The following is a 19,712-nucleotide window of genomic DNA, read 5'->3' on the forward strand; positions in this document are numbered from 1 at the left end:
AATGCTGGCTTAACGTTTCTATATGACTAGTTGATCCAAGATTTCTTGTTGACTAAACATTTATCTGAAAATGTTGGCTCAACATTTTTTTTCAAAAGGTTGCATCAACTTTTTCTATGAATCTATTAGATATAACCTTTCTTGTTGACTTAACATTTATTTGGAATATTGGTCAACATTTTTTAAAATGTTGGCTCAATTTTTTTAAATGTTGGCTCAATGTTTTTTAAAATTGTTGGCCCAACTACTTATAAGATTTGATTTCTTGTTGTGTCAACATTTCTTTGAAAGTGTTGGCTCAAGTGGCAATTCTACCAAAACTTAGCTGTTGGTTCCAGATTGCAGCAGGGGCTTTAGAAAAACTTCAGTACAACTTGTTTGATCTTTCGGTTGACCAACGGAAAGCTAAATAAAAAATGAATAAACACATACCACCCTTCTTTTCCAGGTCTAGTCTGAGGCCCTGTTTAGTTTCCTCCCCGTAAACGCAAAATTTTCAAAGGAATCTTGCTAATTTGAAGTACTAAATGAAGTCTATTTACAAAACTTTTTGCATGGATGGGCTGTAAATCGCGAGACGAATCTAATGAGCCTACTTAATCCACGATTTGCAACAGTGATGCTACAGTAACCATCCGCTAATTATTGCTTAATTATGGATTAATTAGCATCATTAGATTCGTCTCGCGATTTACAACCCATCAATGCAAAAAGTTTTATAAATAGACTATATTTAGTACTTCAAATTGGTAAGATTCCTTTAAAAAAATTTTTTTTGCCTTTACGCCTGCCGAACTAAACACAGCCTCAGTTCTACCTTGAAATGAACCAACGAAGCGAGGGCAGTTACCGTAGGTCTTGGCGTGCTCGTCCCAGTTGCCATCACGCATCGCGCTCGTGTGCTTCACGTACGTATCCCTCATCGCTGTTCTACATTTCATCCTTGTCGTGCCTGTTCATCCCCGGCTCTGCTCGTGGGCCGTCATGCCAGCTGGGCCGCTTGTTGGGTTTAAAAGTACACAGGCTATTTACCTTCCGGAAGATAAACAGGAGCTCCCGATAGGAGCCCGCAAGTAGGTAGTCGCACGCCCGCTCCTTTCTCGAAAAAAAAAAAAGCAGTCGCCCGGTCGCCCCCCTCCCCTCTCTCTGTCTCGTCGTCCCCAACCTCCTCAGCTAGGGTTTCCACCCATGGCGGCGCCCACCACCTCCCGCCGCGGCCCCGGCGGCGCCCGCAACATGGACGACGACAACCTCACCTTCGAGACCTCCCCGGGGGTGGAGGTCGTCAGCACCTTCGACCAGATGGGAATCAAGGACGACCTCCTCCGCGGCATCTACGGCTACGGCTTCGAGAAGCCCTCCGCCATCCAGCAGCGCGCCGTCCTCCCCATCATCAACGGCCGTGACGTCATCGCGCAGGCCCAGTCCGGGACGGGCAAGACATCCATGATCTCCCTCACCGTCTGCCAGATCGTCGACACCGCCGTCCGCGAGTAATTAACCTCCTTCCTTCCTTACTCATCTGTCGGGCTAGTGGGCGCAATTGCTCAACTATTTATGCTAGTAGTCTTAGTAGGATTTGTGCTAGAGCAAACTGTATCAACTATGAAACCAGCGGTGAGAACTAGCTAAGCATCTCAAGTTCTGAGTGAACAAGGAACAAAACTGTAAGGATAGCTATTAGAGTAGAAACGCATCTCAAGTTCTGAGAGAAAAACGAAACAGTTTCAATGATATACTAGCATTCAAATTCTTTGTCTATCGTTGAGAACTGGGAAAGAACAATTGATCAAGAAAGAACATGCTGTATGCGGACTTGCATAGTGCAGCAGCTGGCAAAAGCGGAGGCAGTGGCAAGTGAGCGAGCAGCCGAGCATACTCCTGCGACAAAGCTGATGTGTGAATGGAGATAATGGCCTTTCCAGTGTGTGACTTAGGCTTGTGATTAAAACAATGAGCTGATCTACTAGCCTAGGTGTCCTAGTATTGAACAGATTTCCTGGGTAAAAGGGTGGCCAGGACCTAGTATGGCCTGCACGTAGCTCCACCGGTGTAGTCAGGGATTGTTTTCGAATTGGGAGATTCCCCAAGAAAGAATAGGAGATTACGCAGATTTGTTTTCATATTTGGTCTGTTTTAATATTTGGTCTGTTTTATTTATCAGTCCTTTGTCATGCGTTGGGAGCAGACCAAACACAAATAAAGAAACAACTTTGCTGACCATATAGATTTTTATCTAGTTGGAAGAGTCCTCTTAAGATTCATCTAGTCTTATATGAATTTGGGTATATAGAAATACAAATAGAAAAGGGAGGATAGAGGATAGGCTCATTACATAAAAAAAAGATATGAGAATAGCCATAACACATAGCAAAAGAGAAAAAAAGGAGCGGGAAAACCAAATGAATCGTTATTCATGTTTGGTCCGGGAAGAGATCATAAAAATTGTAAACTTAATAGCAAGATAATCTAATTTCATTAAAAGATTTATTAGATAATTGAAAACAGAAGATCTTAAGTACTATTCGAAATTCGGAAGAATTGCGTAGAGGGACATATTGAACAACTCGAAAAAAGCTCGGATTCTATTACAGAAAGTTGAATTAGAAGCAGATGAGTATCAGCCTAGGAGTAATCGCACTGCCTGTTTTCATTCTCTATTCTGTTGATGTATGTATGGGAGTGGACATGACATACCCTAGTTTGTTTTCCTGTTTCACAGGGTGCAGGCTTTGATCCTCTCACCTACTAGGGAGCTTGCTTCACAGACGGAGAGAGTTATGCTGGCTATTGGTGACTACCTTAACATCCAAGTGCATGCTTGCATTGGTGGAAAAAGTATCGGCGAGGATATCAGGAGGCTGGAGCACGGAGTGCATGTTGTCTCAGGAACACCAGGCAGAGTCTGTGATATGATCAAGAGAAGGACCCTGCGAACAAGAGCCATCAAGCTTCTAGTTCTGGTTGGTTCACTCTCTTATTTTCTTGCCCCCACCTTGCCATCTCCTCAAGGTACGCCAGGCTAATTCCTTCCATCATGCAGGATGAAGCTGATGAGATGTTGAGCAGAGGCTTTAAGGATCAGATTTATGATGTCTACAGATATCTCCCACCAGAACTTCAGGTTACTCTCAGACCTTATGTCCTCTCGACAAATATGTCATCAAATCCATGGTTTATGATTATCCAATCTGCCATAATTTTACCATGGTTTGCTGTGTACATGTTTCAAATTTTCTTCCTATTAACCCCGGTCATTGTGCCTAAAGCTTATCTTGTCTCTGTTTTCATGATTAGTGCATCCCCAGTTGTGCAAACATATACTGATTATTTGCTCAGTTCCTGTTATTTTATTACCTGTTCGACATCTTGAGCATTTGCCACATTGCTGAACGAACAAACTATGAGAAATGAGTACCTTTTGTCAACCCTGTTTTTGATGATAAGAAATAATATAGGCTATTATTTGAACTGATGTGGTAGTGTATTTGATATCCTTTAACTAGGTGGTTTTGATCTCTGCCACCCTTCCTCATGAGATCCTGGAGATGACTAGCAAGTTCATGACCGAACCAGTTAGGATCCTTGTGAAGCGTGATGAGTTGACCCTGGAGGTAAATACCAATGCTGGTTTTTCTTCTATCAATTTGGTGTCCTTTTGGCAACTACATATTTTTTATGTTATGTTTTTAGGGCATCAAACAATTCTTTGTTGCTGTTGAGAAAGAGGAATGGAAATTTGATACTTTGTGTGATCTTTATGATACATTGACCATCACCCAAGCTGTCATTTTCTGCAATACTAAGAGAAAGGTAACTTGCGATGGGCTTAAAAAAAGACTATTGTCACTTGCCATGATTGATGGTTTGGATTAAGCAAAGTTGTCTTTTGGTCCAGGTGGATTGGCTTACTGAAAGAATGCGGAGCAATAACTTCACGGTATCAGCTATGCATGGCGACATGCCCCAACAGGAAAGGGATGCCATTATGACTGAGTTCAGGTCTGGCGAAACTCGTGTGCTAATCACTACGGATGTTTGGGCTCGAGGACTGGATGTCCAGCAGGCAAGTCTTGCTAGCCTTTTTTTATTTAGATTTCATTTTTGTACTGCTGTGCTGTTGCCTGATATAATAATGCATCCTGCTGCTATAAGTGGCCGCATTATGCATTAATGCTTGGGGTAATAGATTGAATTGTTTCCATTTTCAGGTTTCTCTTGTCATAAATTATGATCTCCCAAATAACCGTGAGCTTTACATCCATCGCATTGGTCGTTCTGGTCGTTTTGGCCGCAAGGTAATATTTGCCACCAATTCTGGCATCTTTTTTATTCTGTACTAGTACCACCTCCCGAACCTGTGGACAACTTCATGGCAGAGTTCGGTTTCCAGGGCGCTTTTACTGTTATGTGGGTAGATTTGATGTTGTTATGATTAACAGAACCAAACCAACAAGTAAACAGTTGTGTACGCCTGATTACAAATAAAATGTTTTCATATCTTTGGCATTCAGTATATGCAGCAAAAAAATCCCTAAAAACTTGCTTATCCGTGCGGAACACATTGCATTTTTGTTTCCTTCTAGACTGTCGAGGAAATTGACATGCTAGATGTCACATGTCTGAATTGAGCGTTTGCTCTGTTCATCTGAAGTGCACATTTTAGTTGGGTTAGGCACATGACAAAGCGGAATACATAGCTATCTATGCATGCTGGCTACGAGAAGGTGAAATGTGTCGTCCATATTTATTAGTAGCAGGAGTCTGTTAGTCGTCTATTTGCAATCGTATAGCTACTAGTCTGATTGCCATCTCAATTTTAGTGCTTGTGTATGTGTATATAACAGTGGGTTGATTGCAATAACGAGAACCACTGCTTGTGTGGTGTTTCAGGGTGTGGCAATCAATTTTGTGCGCAAGGATGACATCCGTATACTGCGAGATATAGAGCAGTACTACAGCACACAAATTGATGAGATGCCAATGAATGTTGCTGATCTTATCTGAGCAGACGACTGGGAGAGTGCTATTGTGTTTTTTATCATGCCTTCGCAAGGTTTGGCTTAGTTCCTGGATGTTGCTATTGGTGAAACGTTTGGTGTGGCTGTAAACTGGATGAGGGGCTTCCTAAGTTGAGTGGAGTAGAGCAGAGATTTGTTTCCGTTTTGTTCATGGCATGAACTGTATATATTTTAGCTTGCTCCCGCTCATGTAACTTATTACTGCATTTCTGGTTGGGACATGAGACTTGTGTCGATTATGTTTTTAGTGAGACAATTGGATTTGATGTTGTATTCGTGTTTAATATATCTGAATCTGAATTTGTGTGGCTTATTATTATGGTTTTGACTGGTTGAAGCACCAAGTCCTTTGTAGAAAGAATACCAATGTTAGGTCTGATGAAGCGTTAAAACTTTGCTGGAGTAAGATGCCTGATTTTGATAGTATGTATGCTTGTGAGCCTTAAGGACAGGTAAGCATGACAAAGTGAGAGGTTGAACGACGTGCCAAGTTACCTTTTCATGTTGAATGAAAGACTGTCGAGTGAAAACAGGCTGTGGCGATCGGAAATTCTGAATTGGTGGGGTGCGTGACCTGTAGTAGCTAGCATTTCTGTTTGTTTTTGGGGATTGGATCACGGTGTGTGGATTGACTGGCAAATTGAATTGGAATCAGTAGTGACGTGCTGGCCACTTGGATGCCTGCCTGCCCTTCTTTGTGCTAGCACATGGCATGGTCTGGTCGGTGAGGAGACTAGGCAGCAGGTTCGTAGCTGTTTTTTTTGTTGAAAAAAAGAAGATTATTAATTGAATTTGGTGATGTGAAACTGTCATCCCAGCTATGGCCGGCACTCTTTTATTTTGTCAAGAAAGCCAAAAAGACAGGCAGAGAAGATCAGGCATGGTGGGTGGTGATGTTTGGACGCCGAGGGGCGGCCTGGCTCGGTCCTCGTCGGGCGTCTGGCGGAAGCTGGGCGATGGCGATGCGTCGGAGGTGGAGCCGCGCAGGCGCCGTCCGTCGTAGGATCGCCGTCACCTCCATGAGCCTTGAGGTTGATCAAGAGATTGGTCATTTTTCTTTTTAGTTACTCAGCATCCCCTAATCATAATGGCTTCAGGTCTATGGTACGTTCATCGTGTTACAGTTACAGCCGAACAACATGCTTGGTTTGTGCGGAGTGTCGTGGGGTTTCATATAAGCATGTAGGCATGCTGAATGCATTGTATATATACATGAAACTTCATACAATTCGGAACTGCTCACGAGTACCATGTGTATTATCTTCCACCATCATGCACTACAAGCTCATCTGTAAGCTGCCGCAAAACTGAATCTTGACTACAACATCAACTCACGAGGACAGCTGCTCTGCCTCCGGTGCCGCCGCGGAAGCCTCGACGGCGGGGCTGTCCTGGGCGACGACCGCCTCCTCGGCGGGGGTGGGGGCCTCGAGGGGCTCCGCTGGCGCCGGCGCCTCCACCGCGGGCTGGAACTTGGCGACGTAGTAGCTGAGCGGCGGGCCGCTGTAGGGGGCCTCCGGCACCTGCGGCTGCTTCTTACTCACCTGGATGAGGATGGACGAGGCCGCGGCGACGGTAATGAGGACGAGCCCCGCCGCGATGGCGGCCGTGTTCTCGGCGCCCTCCGCCGACGTGCCCGCCGCGCCGGAGCTGATGGCGCTCTCCGCCACGTACACCGTCGGCTGCGCAGGTCCAGGGCCGCGACAACGGTAGGCAGGCGTCAGTCGCAGGGCTAGTGCCATCTTATCTCGTCTACAAAAAAAAAAGCTGGTCGCAGAATTCCTATGGCTGGCGTACCTCGACGGAGTAGATGTTGGTCTGGCCGGCGGTGTCCTTCTCGACGAGGCCGGTCCACCCTCTCTTCCTGGGCGGGAAGGTGCCGACGACCCTGGTCCGCTCCTCCGCCAGCCACTCGGCGCTCAGGCTCCCGACCTGCGCGCACCACGAATGGCAGGCACATCTCAATGCTGCTACCTGCCTACCTCTCCCCTCTCCTTTCGCTACCAACGAGGGCTCGGTCCAAGATAAGGCGGAGAAGGAAACAAGAGGAGCTAGAGCTGGCGTACCTCCTTCTCGGGAGCGCACTCCTCCTCGTTGCAGTCGGAGTCCTCCTGCGCCGGCGCCGGCGAGGAAGGAGACGGAGACGACGAGGCGCTGCAGGTGAGCAGGAACGGCCGGCTGCTGCTAACGCCGCCGATGACGGCGCCTCGGACAAGGCTCGCCTGAGGCTTGGCGCTCCTCAGGAAGATGCAGCTGCTGGCGGAGAGCATGTACTGCGCAGGGCAAGCCATCTCTCCCTCTCCTTTCTTCGCAGACACACACACAGCAGCAGCAGAGACGAACACCAACCAGAGAATTGCTACTGAATCAGCAGAAGCTCCCTCTTAGTCCTCTAGTCCTCTTTGCCGGTGGCTTCTGTTTGCAGGCGTGAGGGGGAGAAATAAATATCTTCTGCTGGTGCTTCAGCTCGTTATCTGTGGACGCCAGTTCGTCCACGTTGCCGCGCTGGCTGCTGCAGAGATCGCTGGACGGAGCAGAGCCTTGGGCGTGGCCCGTCCAGCGAACCAGGCGGCGACCCTTGCATATGCATGGCCTTGGCCTTCCTGAATCGCACAGGCACCGTACAAACACAAATCCCTTTTTCTTTCTTATGCAAAATCGCAGAAATACTGAAACTCTTCAAGACGGACAGATGGCTGTGAGCTGCTACAGGACTGCAACCACAGGCAACTCCGACGGTCACCGTGGAGACAACTGCTTTACCCAACAAACGAACACGCCAACATGGCAAATCGATGTCTCAGCAGACTCTTTTCAGAAAAAAGAAGTCTCAGCAGACTTCTCCACAGCCGCATGGATCAATCTCCAGGCGGCGTCACGTTTGCATCATAACATGTGAAATCTGGCTCAATAGATGCTCAGTTAAGGAGAGAGAAAAAGAAGTGTTTTCATTTGCGAACCAATGTTCAAAACAGAAAAGAAAAGGAAAAAGTGGAGCTAGTGAGGACGCGATTGACCAACCACAGGGAATCGAAAGCCTACATAACTTACTACGGCGTTGCAGCCAAACCTATCACCTGGGTTGCTCAGTTCTTCCAGCCGACCGAGATAGACTGCCATCTTATTTTGAGATAGACTGTCAGCTTGAAGGAGCTCAGTTATCCTTCCATTTATTGACGTACTTGAGGAACGCCATGGAAGGGTTATCCTTCGGCTGCGCCCGGACTCGTGTGGAGCGGCGCAGCACGCCCTCTTCAAGTAACATCTTGTTCATGATATCTTTTGTTCGCTTCTCCAGGGCGTTACTGAAACGTGGACCAGGAAAAGAATTAGCCAGACATAGTGAAACAGCAAGGCCGTGATGTCTTCTCAACTTATGTAAGTGAAAAAAAAAGGTGTCACAATTATGAAATGAGGAGCCCGGAAAATTAGCATCAAGCCATGCAGAAAAGACGGTGCAGAATCAGAAGTGGAAAAAATCCTTTGACCAGAAAATAAAACACTGAGCAAATAAAGAGTATAAGGGCAAATTATTCCAGTATCAAAAAGATAAACTAAGAGGTTTATGAGCTGAGCACAAAGCCTGCCATTGCAATAGGCAAAATGTGCCAGTTACCATCACGTGTCACAAAAGCCTTATCTAAAAAACCACAATATGGGGGCTATGAAGGCAAAATAACTAATTTTCGTACCAGGAAAGAGTATAATGTCAGTCACTTTCCACAATCAACAGAATCATAGCCCAAATGCCCAATAGTGATGAACAGTCAGGTTCTACATACCTGATCTTATTATAGAACTTCTCTAGCTGCCGTTTCAGAGCTCTCTCCCTTATACCTTTCACATTCAACGAACCCATGAGTGCATCAAGCTGTCATTTCAGAAAAGAAAAATCTTTATCATCATATCAATCAAAGATTCTGAACATAGAGATTTGAAACCAGAGCATTGCAATCACCTCTTCCTTGGTGCTGTAGTAACCCCATTCTCTGGAATCTGCACTTTCAACAAGAAGCCTTCCTTCACGCCTGAAAAACCAGTACCTATTGTGGTGTCTGTCTTTACCAAGAGGGCTAGAACGGATGGATAGTTTATCAAACTCCGTCTCAAGATGCCGTACCTACAAATACACAGAAATTTCAATATATTAAGCAAAATAGCAAGGCTAATACAAATCATTGTCACCCAAAATCAAACATGGCTCAAACACATAGATAGGTGCATCTGCACACGCAAATACACCATGCTCACCAGATGTCGTTTGCCTTCTGTCTTGCTTCGAGAAACATTGCTCTTATCCTTTTCTTCTTTTCCCCTAGTCAGCTCATCAACAGTCTCATTGCCATCTTGCATGGCATCTGTCTGGTTCTCTTCATTTTTCATGGTAGTTTCAGTGTTCAAGTTTTGTTCTTCTCTGTCCTTTCTGGTACTCTCTCTTCTTGTTGCATTAAGGGCTTGTTTCTGGTCCACCCGCTCACTTAGTATCTCCCTTATGGCAGAGGTTTTAATAGCCTCTTCCACTAGCTCATGGAGGATCTTAAGCTTTATATCAGTGTCAATATGACCATAATAACCCCTTCTTATTGTTGCAATGTTACTGGATAGCTCTTCATTTTTTGTCATTTCCAAGAAGTCACATAGATATTCAGCCCATGCTACTAAACTTACCTGCAGGATCCACAGTAAAAAAAAAGGATAAAGGGCACATTCAATGGAGAGAGGGGGTTAGTCTTAAAAGTAAGGGAGAACCTTTAACTTCCGTTTCTTGTTCTGCAGGACACTGAAATAGTCACCTTTGTCCTTAATGAGCAAGTGAAACATGGCTGCATGTATTTCCACAACAAGAACATTGCTTTCTTTGTGGCAAATTGCATTCTCCATATCAGTTAGCAGAAATGGGGAAAGATTCAGAACCCTCCCAAAAGACGAGCAGAAATCCCACACCATAAGGAGATCGCCCACAGAACATCTTGGGACTCTAAAATCTGTAGCCAGAGGAGGTCTCTTAAATAAAGCTGGATCATCTCCACCGGGCCTTACTAACAGATCGTCGATTGGATACTTAATTGGCACATGTCCTTCATCTGGCAACCACACAAGGATCACAGGTTAGAAGCTTGGAGGAATGAAAAAAACTGCTGCTAGAAAAGTGGTATGAGTTCAGTTGAATCACCTTTCTTCATCTTTTTTCTTCCATTTTCAATAGTTCCATTCTCTTCTCTTTTTCTACCTTTCTTGTGCAAACCTTCATAATGCTAGAGAAAGAATAGAAGTTTAATACTATATAAATCTGTAACATTCATGAGAAACAAACTAAACGAAAGTGAGATGCTCAGTTCTCACCATTATATTGTTAGGGGGATCAGTAGGTATCCCATATTTTTTGGCAAGATTCTCATGTATAACCCACGGGGTAGTCTGTGTTGTTGAATCCCTAATAAAAATCTTCAGTGTATTCCTGCTAACAGGCGCCCTTCGGTAGAAGAGATCCGCAGCTTTGACTACCGATGTGTTGATCAATGTCTTGTCTCGACGAAGCCAACCCACTTCACACGTCTTTGTGCCATCAGAATCTAGAATCTTCAAAATCTTGCAAGGTACCACAGAACCATCCTTTTTAGCAAGCAACTCTATTCCTTCAAATACTTCTTCCAGCAGATTAGCATATATCTTGTTGATAAGCTCATATAAGCCAAGAGTGCCTGAAACAAAAGGTAACATGAAATACATTTCCATTCTGATTAGTGCAATAACTTAGATGCTTTGTAAATGAAAAGCAGTCCATTATTTGCACAGTTTACCAGCTTCCAAGCATATGACTTGAAGCTATAGTGTACAATTGAATGGAAATAGTTACTTTTTAGTTTTGTCATCACAGCTAATCAGTGCCACGAAACAGTCTAAATCACAAAGACATATATTATTGATGAAACAAAAATAAAGTTATAATGTACGATCAAGATTCAAGACGCATGACACATGACAAATACAGAAAAATATCTTCTTACTGTACTGAGTCATCCGAAGAACATAAGCCATCAGCTCAGTTGGCATATTTTGAGCCTTCTCCATCGCGTTATGCTCAGACACCAAAGCTTCTTCGAAAGTTAAATTAGATTTCCCAGACATCTTACATGTCCAAACTCTTTGGCGATAGAGATTTAGCCTCTTCAGATATTCTCTGATGGGTTGTTAAGGATACAAGCATTGGAATTGGAATTGCTAAATTACTTTGCTGTAAATGCAAGAGACACAAAAATCTCGCATTGCAACTTGCAATGATGCTTCTGGACAAACAATAACAAATTGGCATGCAGCAGCATCATGCAACAAGGATACTGATAATCTCGGAATATCTCCTTTGTGAAGCGAATTTGGAACACCTTCTCCTTTGAATCCAAGTCCTTAGGGGGCTCCAGTAAGGAGAAAGGTTTCTTATTGAAGAGAGGCATTTGGGCCTTATGACCTGACCTGCTCAAGAAAACAAAGCACAACTTTCATTACTCCAGTAAAGCTCTTGCATGGGAGAAAAAATATTGAATACTGCAAAGAAGCTGGTTAGTAATGCAATCAGCCGATAGCATCTGGTCACAAATGAGTAATGAACAGTAACACGAGTGTATATAGTGGTAGGATCTAACGCTCTGTTCATGTACCCACCAGAAAGGCAATTTCATGTAGCATCTAATTTAGACACGATTCTACCCACATAACGCATAGACAGCACCTGGCGCTTCAATGCAGCACCATCATGGGTCACAATGAGCCACCCTCACTTGTGCGACATGAACAGGTGCAAGGCAAACTAGTCTAGAAGCAGTCCTGGACCCTAACCTGGCAAAACGGGCAGGGCGGCCCGAAATCTGGGAACCCAGAAACCCCACCATTCCCGAAACTCGCGTTCCCACGCCTGCGGATTCCCAACCCCGGCGCCTTTCCCCACAGCACCCACACCTCGGCTCGCCTCCAGGAACCAATCCCCAGCTCGCCGGCCGGCCACGCACGCCACCACGGCGATACCGGCCGCGCCACCCCCAGCGGAACCCCGGACGCCGGCGCCGCTGGCCGCTGGCCGCGGCACAATCGAAGCTCGAATAAACAGGACGGGAAACCAAGCAGAGCACTAGGGTTCCCGGATCTCACCGACACGCACCTCGATTGGACGCGGCACGGAGGAGCCTTCCGAGGCGGGGCACCGACGCGTCGACGCTGCGCGCGGGGCGGTGGGTGGCGTCCGCCCGGGAGGGGGGGCCCGCCGGCGCGGGGGCGAGGCGGCGAGGGACGCGGCGACGGCGGAGGGGGAGCCGCGGGGGCGGAGCTGGTGGCGCGCTTGAGGAATTGGTTTGGCGCCTTCGTTTTCGAGTTGGGAGGCTTCGGTTCGGGGTCGCGATTCGCGAAGAGTGGAGAAAGAGAAGAGGAGCGGGGATTGAAAAGGTGCGGCGGTGAAGAAAAAAAATGGGGGTGAAATGAAATTTATACGGCGGCGGTTGGGTTGGGAGGAGAGGGAGGGCGGTAAACGAGATTTCACTGCACCAGGGCTCGTTTCAGTTTCCTTCGAATCCTCCAATTTTTTCATTTCTTATCTCCAAACTCCAAGCTTAGTTTAGTTCTCTGCAACAACGGACTCCTAAAGAAGTAAACTTTGATTTGATGCAGGAGTATTTTTTAAGTGTAAACATGGCTTGATTCTAGGTGTTGTAGTCGAAAGGTGACGAGGTGAGAGGAAATCCTTGGGAAAAAAATAAGGAAAGTAGATGTCGGTACATACGGATAGGGGTACCTCCCGTTAGGGTGTCCAGACCTTCGGCTTCCCATAATCCATACTCCCCCTCATCTCTGGACCACGTGGCATACGGCCACCGGGCCTGACAGCTGGGACCGCGATCCCCGGACCCTCCCCCGAGCTCCACGAGGCCCGGGGTCTCTGCACACCCAGGTGAGCGGGAGAGCTCTCGGGTAGCCCCGGCGGACCCGGTCTCCCCTGGGAGGTCCGGGGCCGCCACGTGTGATGGCCGGACCATCACAGGCCAGCCCGCTCCAACCGGTCTCGGCGGCCCCGGGTCCCCCTTCCCCTGGGAAGGGGTCCGGTGGCACCATGTGCTGCCCTGCAGGGGGAGTGGGGCTGGCCCCGCCGCGTGCCTGCGGCCTGAGGCCCCTTACGGGTCGCCTCCTCACCTACCCGCATTCAATGCGGTAGCTGAGTCGGGCGCGCCAAAGTCAAAAGGTGCGGCCTGCCACTGACACACGGGGCAGGTAAGCTGACACCGCGGTAAGCCCGCCCGTTCTGAAGGCGGCGCGTCGTATCACCGCGCACAGTACGCGGACTGTGTGCAGTCCCGTCACGGCGCTACGCGCGTGATGATGGCCTGTAATAGGTGGGCCAAGGCGTGCGCTGTAACAGTGCGCGCGCCACAGGACAGCCCCGTCTCGCCCTCTGACCGAAGGTCCCATCCCAACAGTAACAGCACGGCTTCACTGTTGGGTAACGCTGACGCCGGACACTGTACAAGACAAGGCTGTACACGGCCATATCCTGGCTGTAGATACGCACATCAACTTCTCGATAGAGAGGACTACGGAGAGGAGCTGGAGTTGAAGATCTCTATGACTCTCGTAGAACAGGCTCCTGTAAGCCGGACCCACATGTCGGGGACCCGCTCAGTGTAAGCACTCCCCTTGGACTATAAAAGGGAGAGTGCACTCGTTAGAACACATCGAACATCCAAGGTCAAGGACAGATACACAAGCTTACGCTGCTTTCCATACAGGCTCACGCAGCCAATACAACACCAAAGTGGACGTAGGGTATTACGCTCCGGCGGCCCGAACCACTCTAAATCTTCGTGTCCTTCCTGCGTTTATCTGTCCACTGATCGAGCGCTCCTAAACCTCCTCCAAACCCATCCTTAACTAGGATTAGGTGGGTGCTTTCCGCCACCCGGCTGGAGAATTCCTCCGACAGTAGAATACTACTTAATTGGAAATGTAAAAGGCAATGGGAGAAAAGCAGCCCTACTGCCTGCTGCTAGTTATTGGGTAAATTTCCTCTATAGCTCTAGAAATAATACCATTTTCTTCAATAAGCTTCAAAAGTTGAATCTTATTTATAGACGTGGTCCGGCTCGGCACAGCACGGGCACAGGGCTGGCACGCCCCGAAGGGGGTCGGGCCAGCACGGCACGTTGTGCCTCCTGAGCCGTGCCTCTCCAGGCCACGTGCTCAGCCTTCAACCTAGATATGGCACTACGGGTCTTTTTCATACCGTGCTGGCCCACAAAGCATAGCTAAATTTATAGGCCGTATCAGCCCATGGCTCGGTAACCTGGCAGCACCATAAAACACTCCTTTCATCTAACACCATAAATTATTTTGTATCCAAAAATTGGTAAAAAAAATACTATTTTGTAAATTAATACATCTCATCTTAGAAATATTAGGCCTTTTTTCTCAATTTGTGCCATAAAAAATAAGATAGTCCTAAAACATAGTCTAATTTGATAAATTTTAATTTTAATATCGTAAATGCTATATATGTTTTTTTAAAATGAATTTAGCTCCATCAGTTATATTACTATAAAATTTTTTATAAATTTTGGAGGTGGTTTGGAGGTCGTTTTAGTCAAGAAAAGAGGGATGCAAAACTATATGTTACTATTCAGAGACAGAGTTGACAGAAGGGTTAAAAGAAGGGATAAAAGATAAAAATAGGACCAAATAATAAAGATTAAATTTTTAAAAAGTATAGAAGAAAGTAATATTATTTTTATTTCTAGAACCATATAGGAATTTACCGTCGCTTATACGTATTCCCCTCCCTCCTGAACCTTCATTCAACAACGTGGCCTGGTAAACGTGCGACGTGGCCACGAAGGATATGGGAACGTGCGTGGCTGCCCTTCGCCCACGTCTCCTCTGAGGCCTACCCAAATCCCCCGCAGAGCCGAAAACGAATTCCGCGAGCAGCCGGATCAAATATGGCCCAATGAGGCCTTTTTCCTGGGCCCATAGAGATGGGCCTCGCCCTCATAACCAGACTGGGCTTTTCCTGGGCCATCTGAGCCCGGAAACGCTCGTGGAGTACAAACAAGAGGACTCGAGTCCACTTTCTTTCCCTCGACGCCTTCACTTCCCCGTCCCCGATGCCATCCGGCGCCGCCGCTGGAATGGAGCCGGAGCCCGAACAGCCAAAGGCCGGCGCCGCCGGCGGGGCCCACCGCAAGCACCTGGCCATGCTCGAGCGCCTCTCCAAGCGCTCCTCCTCCGCCGGCGCTTCCTCGGACTCCGCCGGCGCCTCCCCCGTCGAGGCCTTCCTCACCCGCTTCGCCGCCGCCAAGCTCGCCGCGGAGTCGGCGCTTTCGGCCTGCCGCGCATCGTCCCCCGAAGGCGACGGGGCCGCATCCCTGGCCGCTGCTGCGGCCGCCATCGACGACCTCGACCGCCTCGTCGCCGAGTCGTCCCACGCGCTGCCGCCCTACGAGCTACGCGCCGCCCTCGCCACCGCCGCCGACCTCCGCGCGGCACACAGGGCCGCGGCCTCTGAGATCCGGCCCAAGAAGTCCTTCTCCTTCAGGAACAAGAGCAGGGCCCCGAAGAACCCGCCTCGAGATCCTGCCGCCGTACCACCACCACAGCCGAAGCCTAGCACTGACGCGGTCCTACCAGGGTGCGGGTTCCGGGGCAGGAACGGCGGCACCTTGGTGAAGGATCTGCGAGCCTCCAGCGACAAGGATGGGGATTTCACGCTCGCGGATTTGGTTTCCTGCGAGGTCTATCTCAAGGGCAAATGCCGGGCGCTGTATGTCCACAAGCTGCGAGATTGCCGTGTGTTCGTCGGTGCTGTTCTTGGCTCGGTGCTCATAGAGGATGTCGAGGGTTGCACTTTTGTGATGGCAGCGCACCAGATCAGGATTCATGAGGCGAGGGCGACGGATTTTTACCTGCGGGTGAGGAGCAGGCCGATCATTGAAGATTGCAATGGTGTGAGATTTGCACCGCATGCTTTGAAGTATGATGGGATTGATGTAGATTTGAAGGAGTCTGGGCTCGAGGAGGAAACTGGTGATTGGGCCAATGTGGATGACTTCAAGTGGCTCAGGGCAGTGCAGTCACCGAATTGGTGCTTGGTTCCAGAGGAAGAACGGCTGCAGACTGTTGACATCTCGGAGATCCATGAACAGGAGGATGATAGCTAACCTGCTCTGGAGGGTTTATTGTTCTTGATTGATTAGTGAATTTTGATACCTGTGGAGATCATGTTTGAGTTTGTTTAAAGCTGGTGGCTTGTAATGTACATGCTGAGTTCACAATATGAAGGATGAAGTAATTTGATGTTTCTCAACAAGACTAGTTCAATTGTTTGCAACTTTGCATACGCAATATTGATAAGAGCAGAGAGTTTGGAGAACTAAAAGGATGTTGGATTCCACTTCATATTTCAAAGCATCAAAGCTGCTTGCTTTTACTAGGGATATTTCATATAATCGAAGCTGTTTTTTTTTTCAGAGTAATTGCATTGATAAAACTTTTGGCTTTACTAGTTCTGGTGATATTCAATGTTCTAAGAGCATGAGAGTACTGTATCCTAGGGCATGGAGTCTTCTGCATTTAAAGTTTGTGTTAACCATATCATAGTGATGAACCTCCCTTGAAACTTCACTGCACAAAGCAGGAACGACAAATTACTGTCATGTCGTGAGTAATGGCAGTTCTGCCTAGTAGCAGCCTAGCACCATTGCTGTGACCAAAGGCATCAGGTTTATAGCTGCTGTCATGATGGTAGTTTTATTATAAGATAAGAAAAATACAATACTAGTTGAAGTACTCCTGGCCTGTAAACAATTTTATGGTCCGCACTGTCAGCTATTTTAGGTTAAGATGATTTTTTAGCTAATGGGGCTTGCTAAGGCAACATCAAAGAGGAATCGTAATCAGAAATATCGCCAGATAGTAGTATTGAGTATTGTAGTTCCACTAATTTTGCATGGCACCATGTTTTGCAATCATGGTGTGTGTACAAAGCATCATTACTGGCCATAGTACTTAAGATTGGCGTTTCATGAACTGCAGCTTAAAGCTAGAGTGTAGAAACTCAAAATTCTCTCATCAAGTAATGTGTTAGAAACAATTATAGGTTTAGTGCAAACATGTTTCAAATTTGTTGGGAAATACGATGAACCAATCAGAACAAACCAGTTGATAAAAAATAGTCGTATGTTTGCTATTATGTGTGTGGTGCCTCCTACTTATCAACTTATGTTGTTGTATCATTATTCTGATTCTGGAGATTTGTCATTCTTACATAAATAATTATACCTGGCAAGTTTGCGCAGAAAGCAATCACTGGTAGGAAAGATTCTTCGCTTTCATGTTCCATCCTTATTGACCACAATGACTGGTGGTACTTTCACCTTTGATTAGTTTGACTTCAATGCTCGATCAGCTTATCTTCAAGTGTCTGACATAAGCAACCCTCCTTTTACAGCTCATTTGTGCAACCTATAGTGCATCTGGTCAACATGATGATGTCTAGTCTAGGATATTATAAGTTAAACTCTCTTAAGTTGTAAATTCATCATGTATTTCTAAGCGGCATCATAATTCATATTTGTTGGTCTGCTCCTCCCTGTTGCCTTGTATTTTATTTGAGTCAACTTTGAGGTGCTGATTAGTGCCCCGTAATGGTTAACAGCCCACACTCTTTTTTCTCCCTCAACTCTAATTGTCACCCCTCTTCTCTCTCCCTCCCCGGCCGCCACCCGCCTCCTCTCCCTTTCTTCTCTCTTTCACCTCCTCCCGTGATGACCGGAGGTCTCCCCACGCTGCCGCTCCTCTAGCCTCTCCCTGCGCCACCCTCCGCTCCAGCCGCCGCCGCGTTGGCCTCCACTTGTCGCCGCTCCGGCCGCCGCCCTCCGCTCCATCCACCGCCGCTCCGGCTGCCGCCCTTCACTCCATCCGCCGCCGCTTCGGCCTCCCCTAGCCCCCGCTCCTCCGACCTCCATGCGTCGCCCTCCGCTCCATCTGCCACCGCTCCGGCCGCTGCTCCTCAGGCCTCCCTATGCCGTCCCTCCGGCCTGCCCACGTCGCTCAAGCCTCGCTGCTCCACCCTTCGCTTCGACCGCCGGTCCTCCGGCCTCCCGTGCCCCTCTGGCTGCTTGCCCTGCCGGGCCTGCCACCGCTCCAACCGCTTGCCCTGCCAGTCTACCCTCCCACCGGCCGCCGCCCCGCCCAGCCTCTCACGGGTTCACAGGACGGCCTGTCGTGCCGACTGGCCCGGCCTGGCACGATTAACTTGCCCTCGGGCTATGCCTGGGCCTTTGGAGCGGCACGTCGGGCGGCCCGGCACGGCCCGTTAACATGGCCGTGCCGTTTCAGGCCGTGCCACGAATGGGCCGTGGCAAGACGGGCTGTGCCATGCTAGGCCGGGTGGCCCGTTTGGCCATCTATACCGGATATTAGACCGGGCAGTCTGGATAAACATGGATTTTCATAAGAAGGCTATTTTTAGTGGTAGGTTTGATTCTCATGGCTTTTGTAGATTCTCTTGAGCACAACTACCACATCAACAACTGTGGATCAAAGTCTCTCTTGATAGTATGACGTTCCTATACTCAATTTTAAAATAAAATCTAATTCTTCAAGTAAATTTGAAACACCGCTTTTTATTTCCCTTTTTGAGGGGTCATGTTTTTGTAATACGCTTTGTTTCGTTATTCTTAGCCCCTGCACACATGCTCGATAACATGATTAGATATATATGTACTTTGTCATCTACCACCAAAACCCACTAAGGGGCCTAGATATCTTTCAGTTTTCCGTCACAAATTCAATACTGATGATTCTCTTGACAGATACAAGGCTCGTTGGGTACTCCGTGGCTTCACCCAGCGCCCCGGCATTGACTATGATGAGACCTTCAGTCCAGTGGTCAAACCGGCGACAGTCCGCATAGTCTTGTCTTTGGCACTCTCTCAGCAATGGCCGGTTCACCAACTCGACGTCAAGAATGCCTTCTTGCATGGCACACTCACTGAGACAGTTTATTGCTCACAGCCCACAGGTTTTGTTGACCCCACTCAGCCTCATGTTGTTTGTCATCTCAATAAATTTCTCTATGGTCTAAAACAGGCACCTCGTGCTTGGTATAGCCGTTTTGCTACCCACCTGCTCACTCTGGGGTTCGTCAAAGCCAGGTCAGACACTTCGTTGTTCATCTACCGCCACGGGACTGACATGGCATATTTGCTCCTTTATGTGGACGACATTGTTCTCACTGCTTCCAGCCAGGACCTTCTCCGTCGCATTATTGTTGCACTCCAGAAGGAATTTTCCATGAAGAATCTCGGTACCCTCCATCACTTCTTGGGTGTGGCTGTTCAGCAGTGTTCAGAGGTACTCTTTCTTTCACAGAAGCAGTATGCTCTCGATGTTCTTGAGCGAGCTGGCATGTCCGACTGCAAGCCGTGCAGTACCCCCGTTGACACTCATGCTAAGGTCTCCTCCATGGCTGGTACCCCTGTCAGCGACCCTACTCAGTATCGCAGCTTGGTGGGTGCACTGCAGTACTTGACCTTCACCAGACCTGACATCTCCTATGCAGTCCAGCAAGTGTGTCTACATATGCATGACCCTCAGGATGTTCATCTCTTGGCAATTAAGCGCAAGTCACGGTCTTCTTCTTTGTCCATCCACGAC

At 47.8% G+C, this 19,712-nt stretch overlaps 4 protein-coding genes across 6 annotated transcripts; 2 read left to right on the top strand and 2 right to left on the bottom strand.

Annotated features, from left to right (window-relative positions):
• Positions 1 to 1,067: 1,067 nt before the first annotated feature.
• On the top strand, positions 1,068 to 5,340 carry LOC112887991 (eukaryotic initiation factor 4A-III homolog A-like). Its single transcript, XM_025954306.1, has 8 exons — positions 1,068 to 1,493; positions 2,723 to 2,963; positions 3,044 to 3,124; positions 3,507 to 3,614; positions 3,694 to 3,813; positions 3,899 to 4,066; positions 4,212 to 4,298; positions 4,894 to 5,340. The coding sequence occupies exons 1-8, from the start codon at positions 1,189 to 1,191 to the stop codon at positions 5,005 to 5,007; spliced, it is 1,224 nt and encodes a 407-aa protein (XP_025810091.1). The 5' UTR covers positions 1,068 to 1,188; the 3' UTR covers positions 5,008 to 5,340.
• Positions 5,341 to 6,172: 832 nt separating this feature from the next.
• On the bottom strand, positions 6,173 to 7,547 carry LOC112888003 (protein MAINTENANCE OF PSII UNDER HIGH LIGHT 1). Its single transcript, XM_025954334.1, has 3 exons — positions 7,088 to 7,547; positions 6,819 to 6,953; positions 6,173 to 6,703 (listed from the first exon to the last, which is right to left on the bottom strand). Exons 1-3 carry the CDS (start codon positions 7,310 to 7,312, stop codon positions 6,353 to 6,355), a joined length of 711 nt encoding a protein of 236 aa, XP_025810119.1. The 5' UTR covers positions 7,313 to 7,547; the 3' UTR covers positions 6,173 to 6,352.
• Positions 7,548 to 7,832: 285 nt separating this feature from the next.
• On the bottom strand, positions 7,833 to 12,476 carry LOC112887970 (DDT domain-containing protein DDB_G0282237-like). Of its 3 annotated transcripts, none has more exons than XM_025954286.1 (10): positions 12,175 to 12,476; positions 11,361 to 11,492; positions 11,030 to 11,202; positions 10,365 to 10,723; positions 10,195 to 10,276; positions 9,771 to 10,105; positions 9,273 to 9,689; positions 8,980 to 9,141; positions 8,804 to 8,892; positions 7,833 to 8,326 (listed from the first exon to the last, which is right to left on the bottom strand). In XM_025954286.1, exons 2-10 carry the CDS (start codon positions 11,471 to 11,473, stop codon positions 8,176 to 8,178), a joined length of 1,881 nt encoding a protein of 626 aa, XP_025810071.1. In that variant the 5' UTR covers positions 11,474 to 11,492; positions 12,175 to 12,476; the 3' UTR covers positions 7,833 to 8,175. The 3 variants fall into 3 exon arrangements, with proteins under 3 accessions (XP_025810071.1, XP_025810079.1, XP_025810064.1); XM_025954294.1 differs by having other exon boundaries at positions 12,165 to 12,476; XM_025954279.1 differs by lacking the exon at positions 12,175 to 12,476 and adding an exon at positions 11,856 to 12,145.
• Positions 12,477 to 15,126: 2,650 nt separating this feature from the next.
• Positions 15,127 to 16,425, top strand: LOC112888001 (tubulin-folding cofactor C). Its single transcript, XM_025954318.1, has one exon. It carries the CDS (start codon positions 15,161 to 15,163, stop codon positions 16,211 to 16,213), a length of 1,053 nt encoding a protein of 350 aa, XP_025810103.1. The 5' UTR covers positions 15,127 to 15,160; the 3' UTR covers positions 16,214 to 16,425.
• Positions 16,426 to 19,712: the final 3,287 nt, after the last annotated feature.

The sequence above is a fragment of the Panicum hallii genome, chromosome 1 (assembly GCF_002211085.1).
Source record: "Panicum hallii strain FIL2 chromosome 1, PHallii_v3.1, whole genome shotgun sequence".
NCBI classification, from domain to species: Eukaryota; Viridiplantae; Streptophyta; class Magnoliopsida; order Poales; family Poaceae; genus Panicum; species Panicum hallii.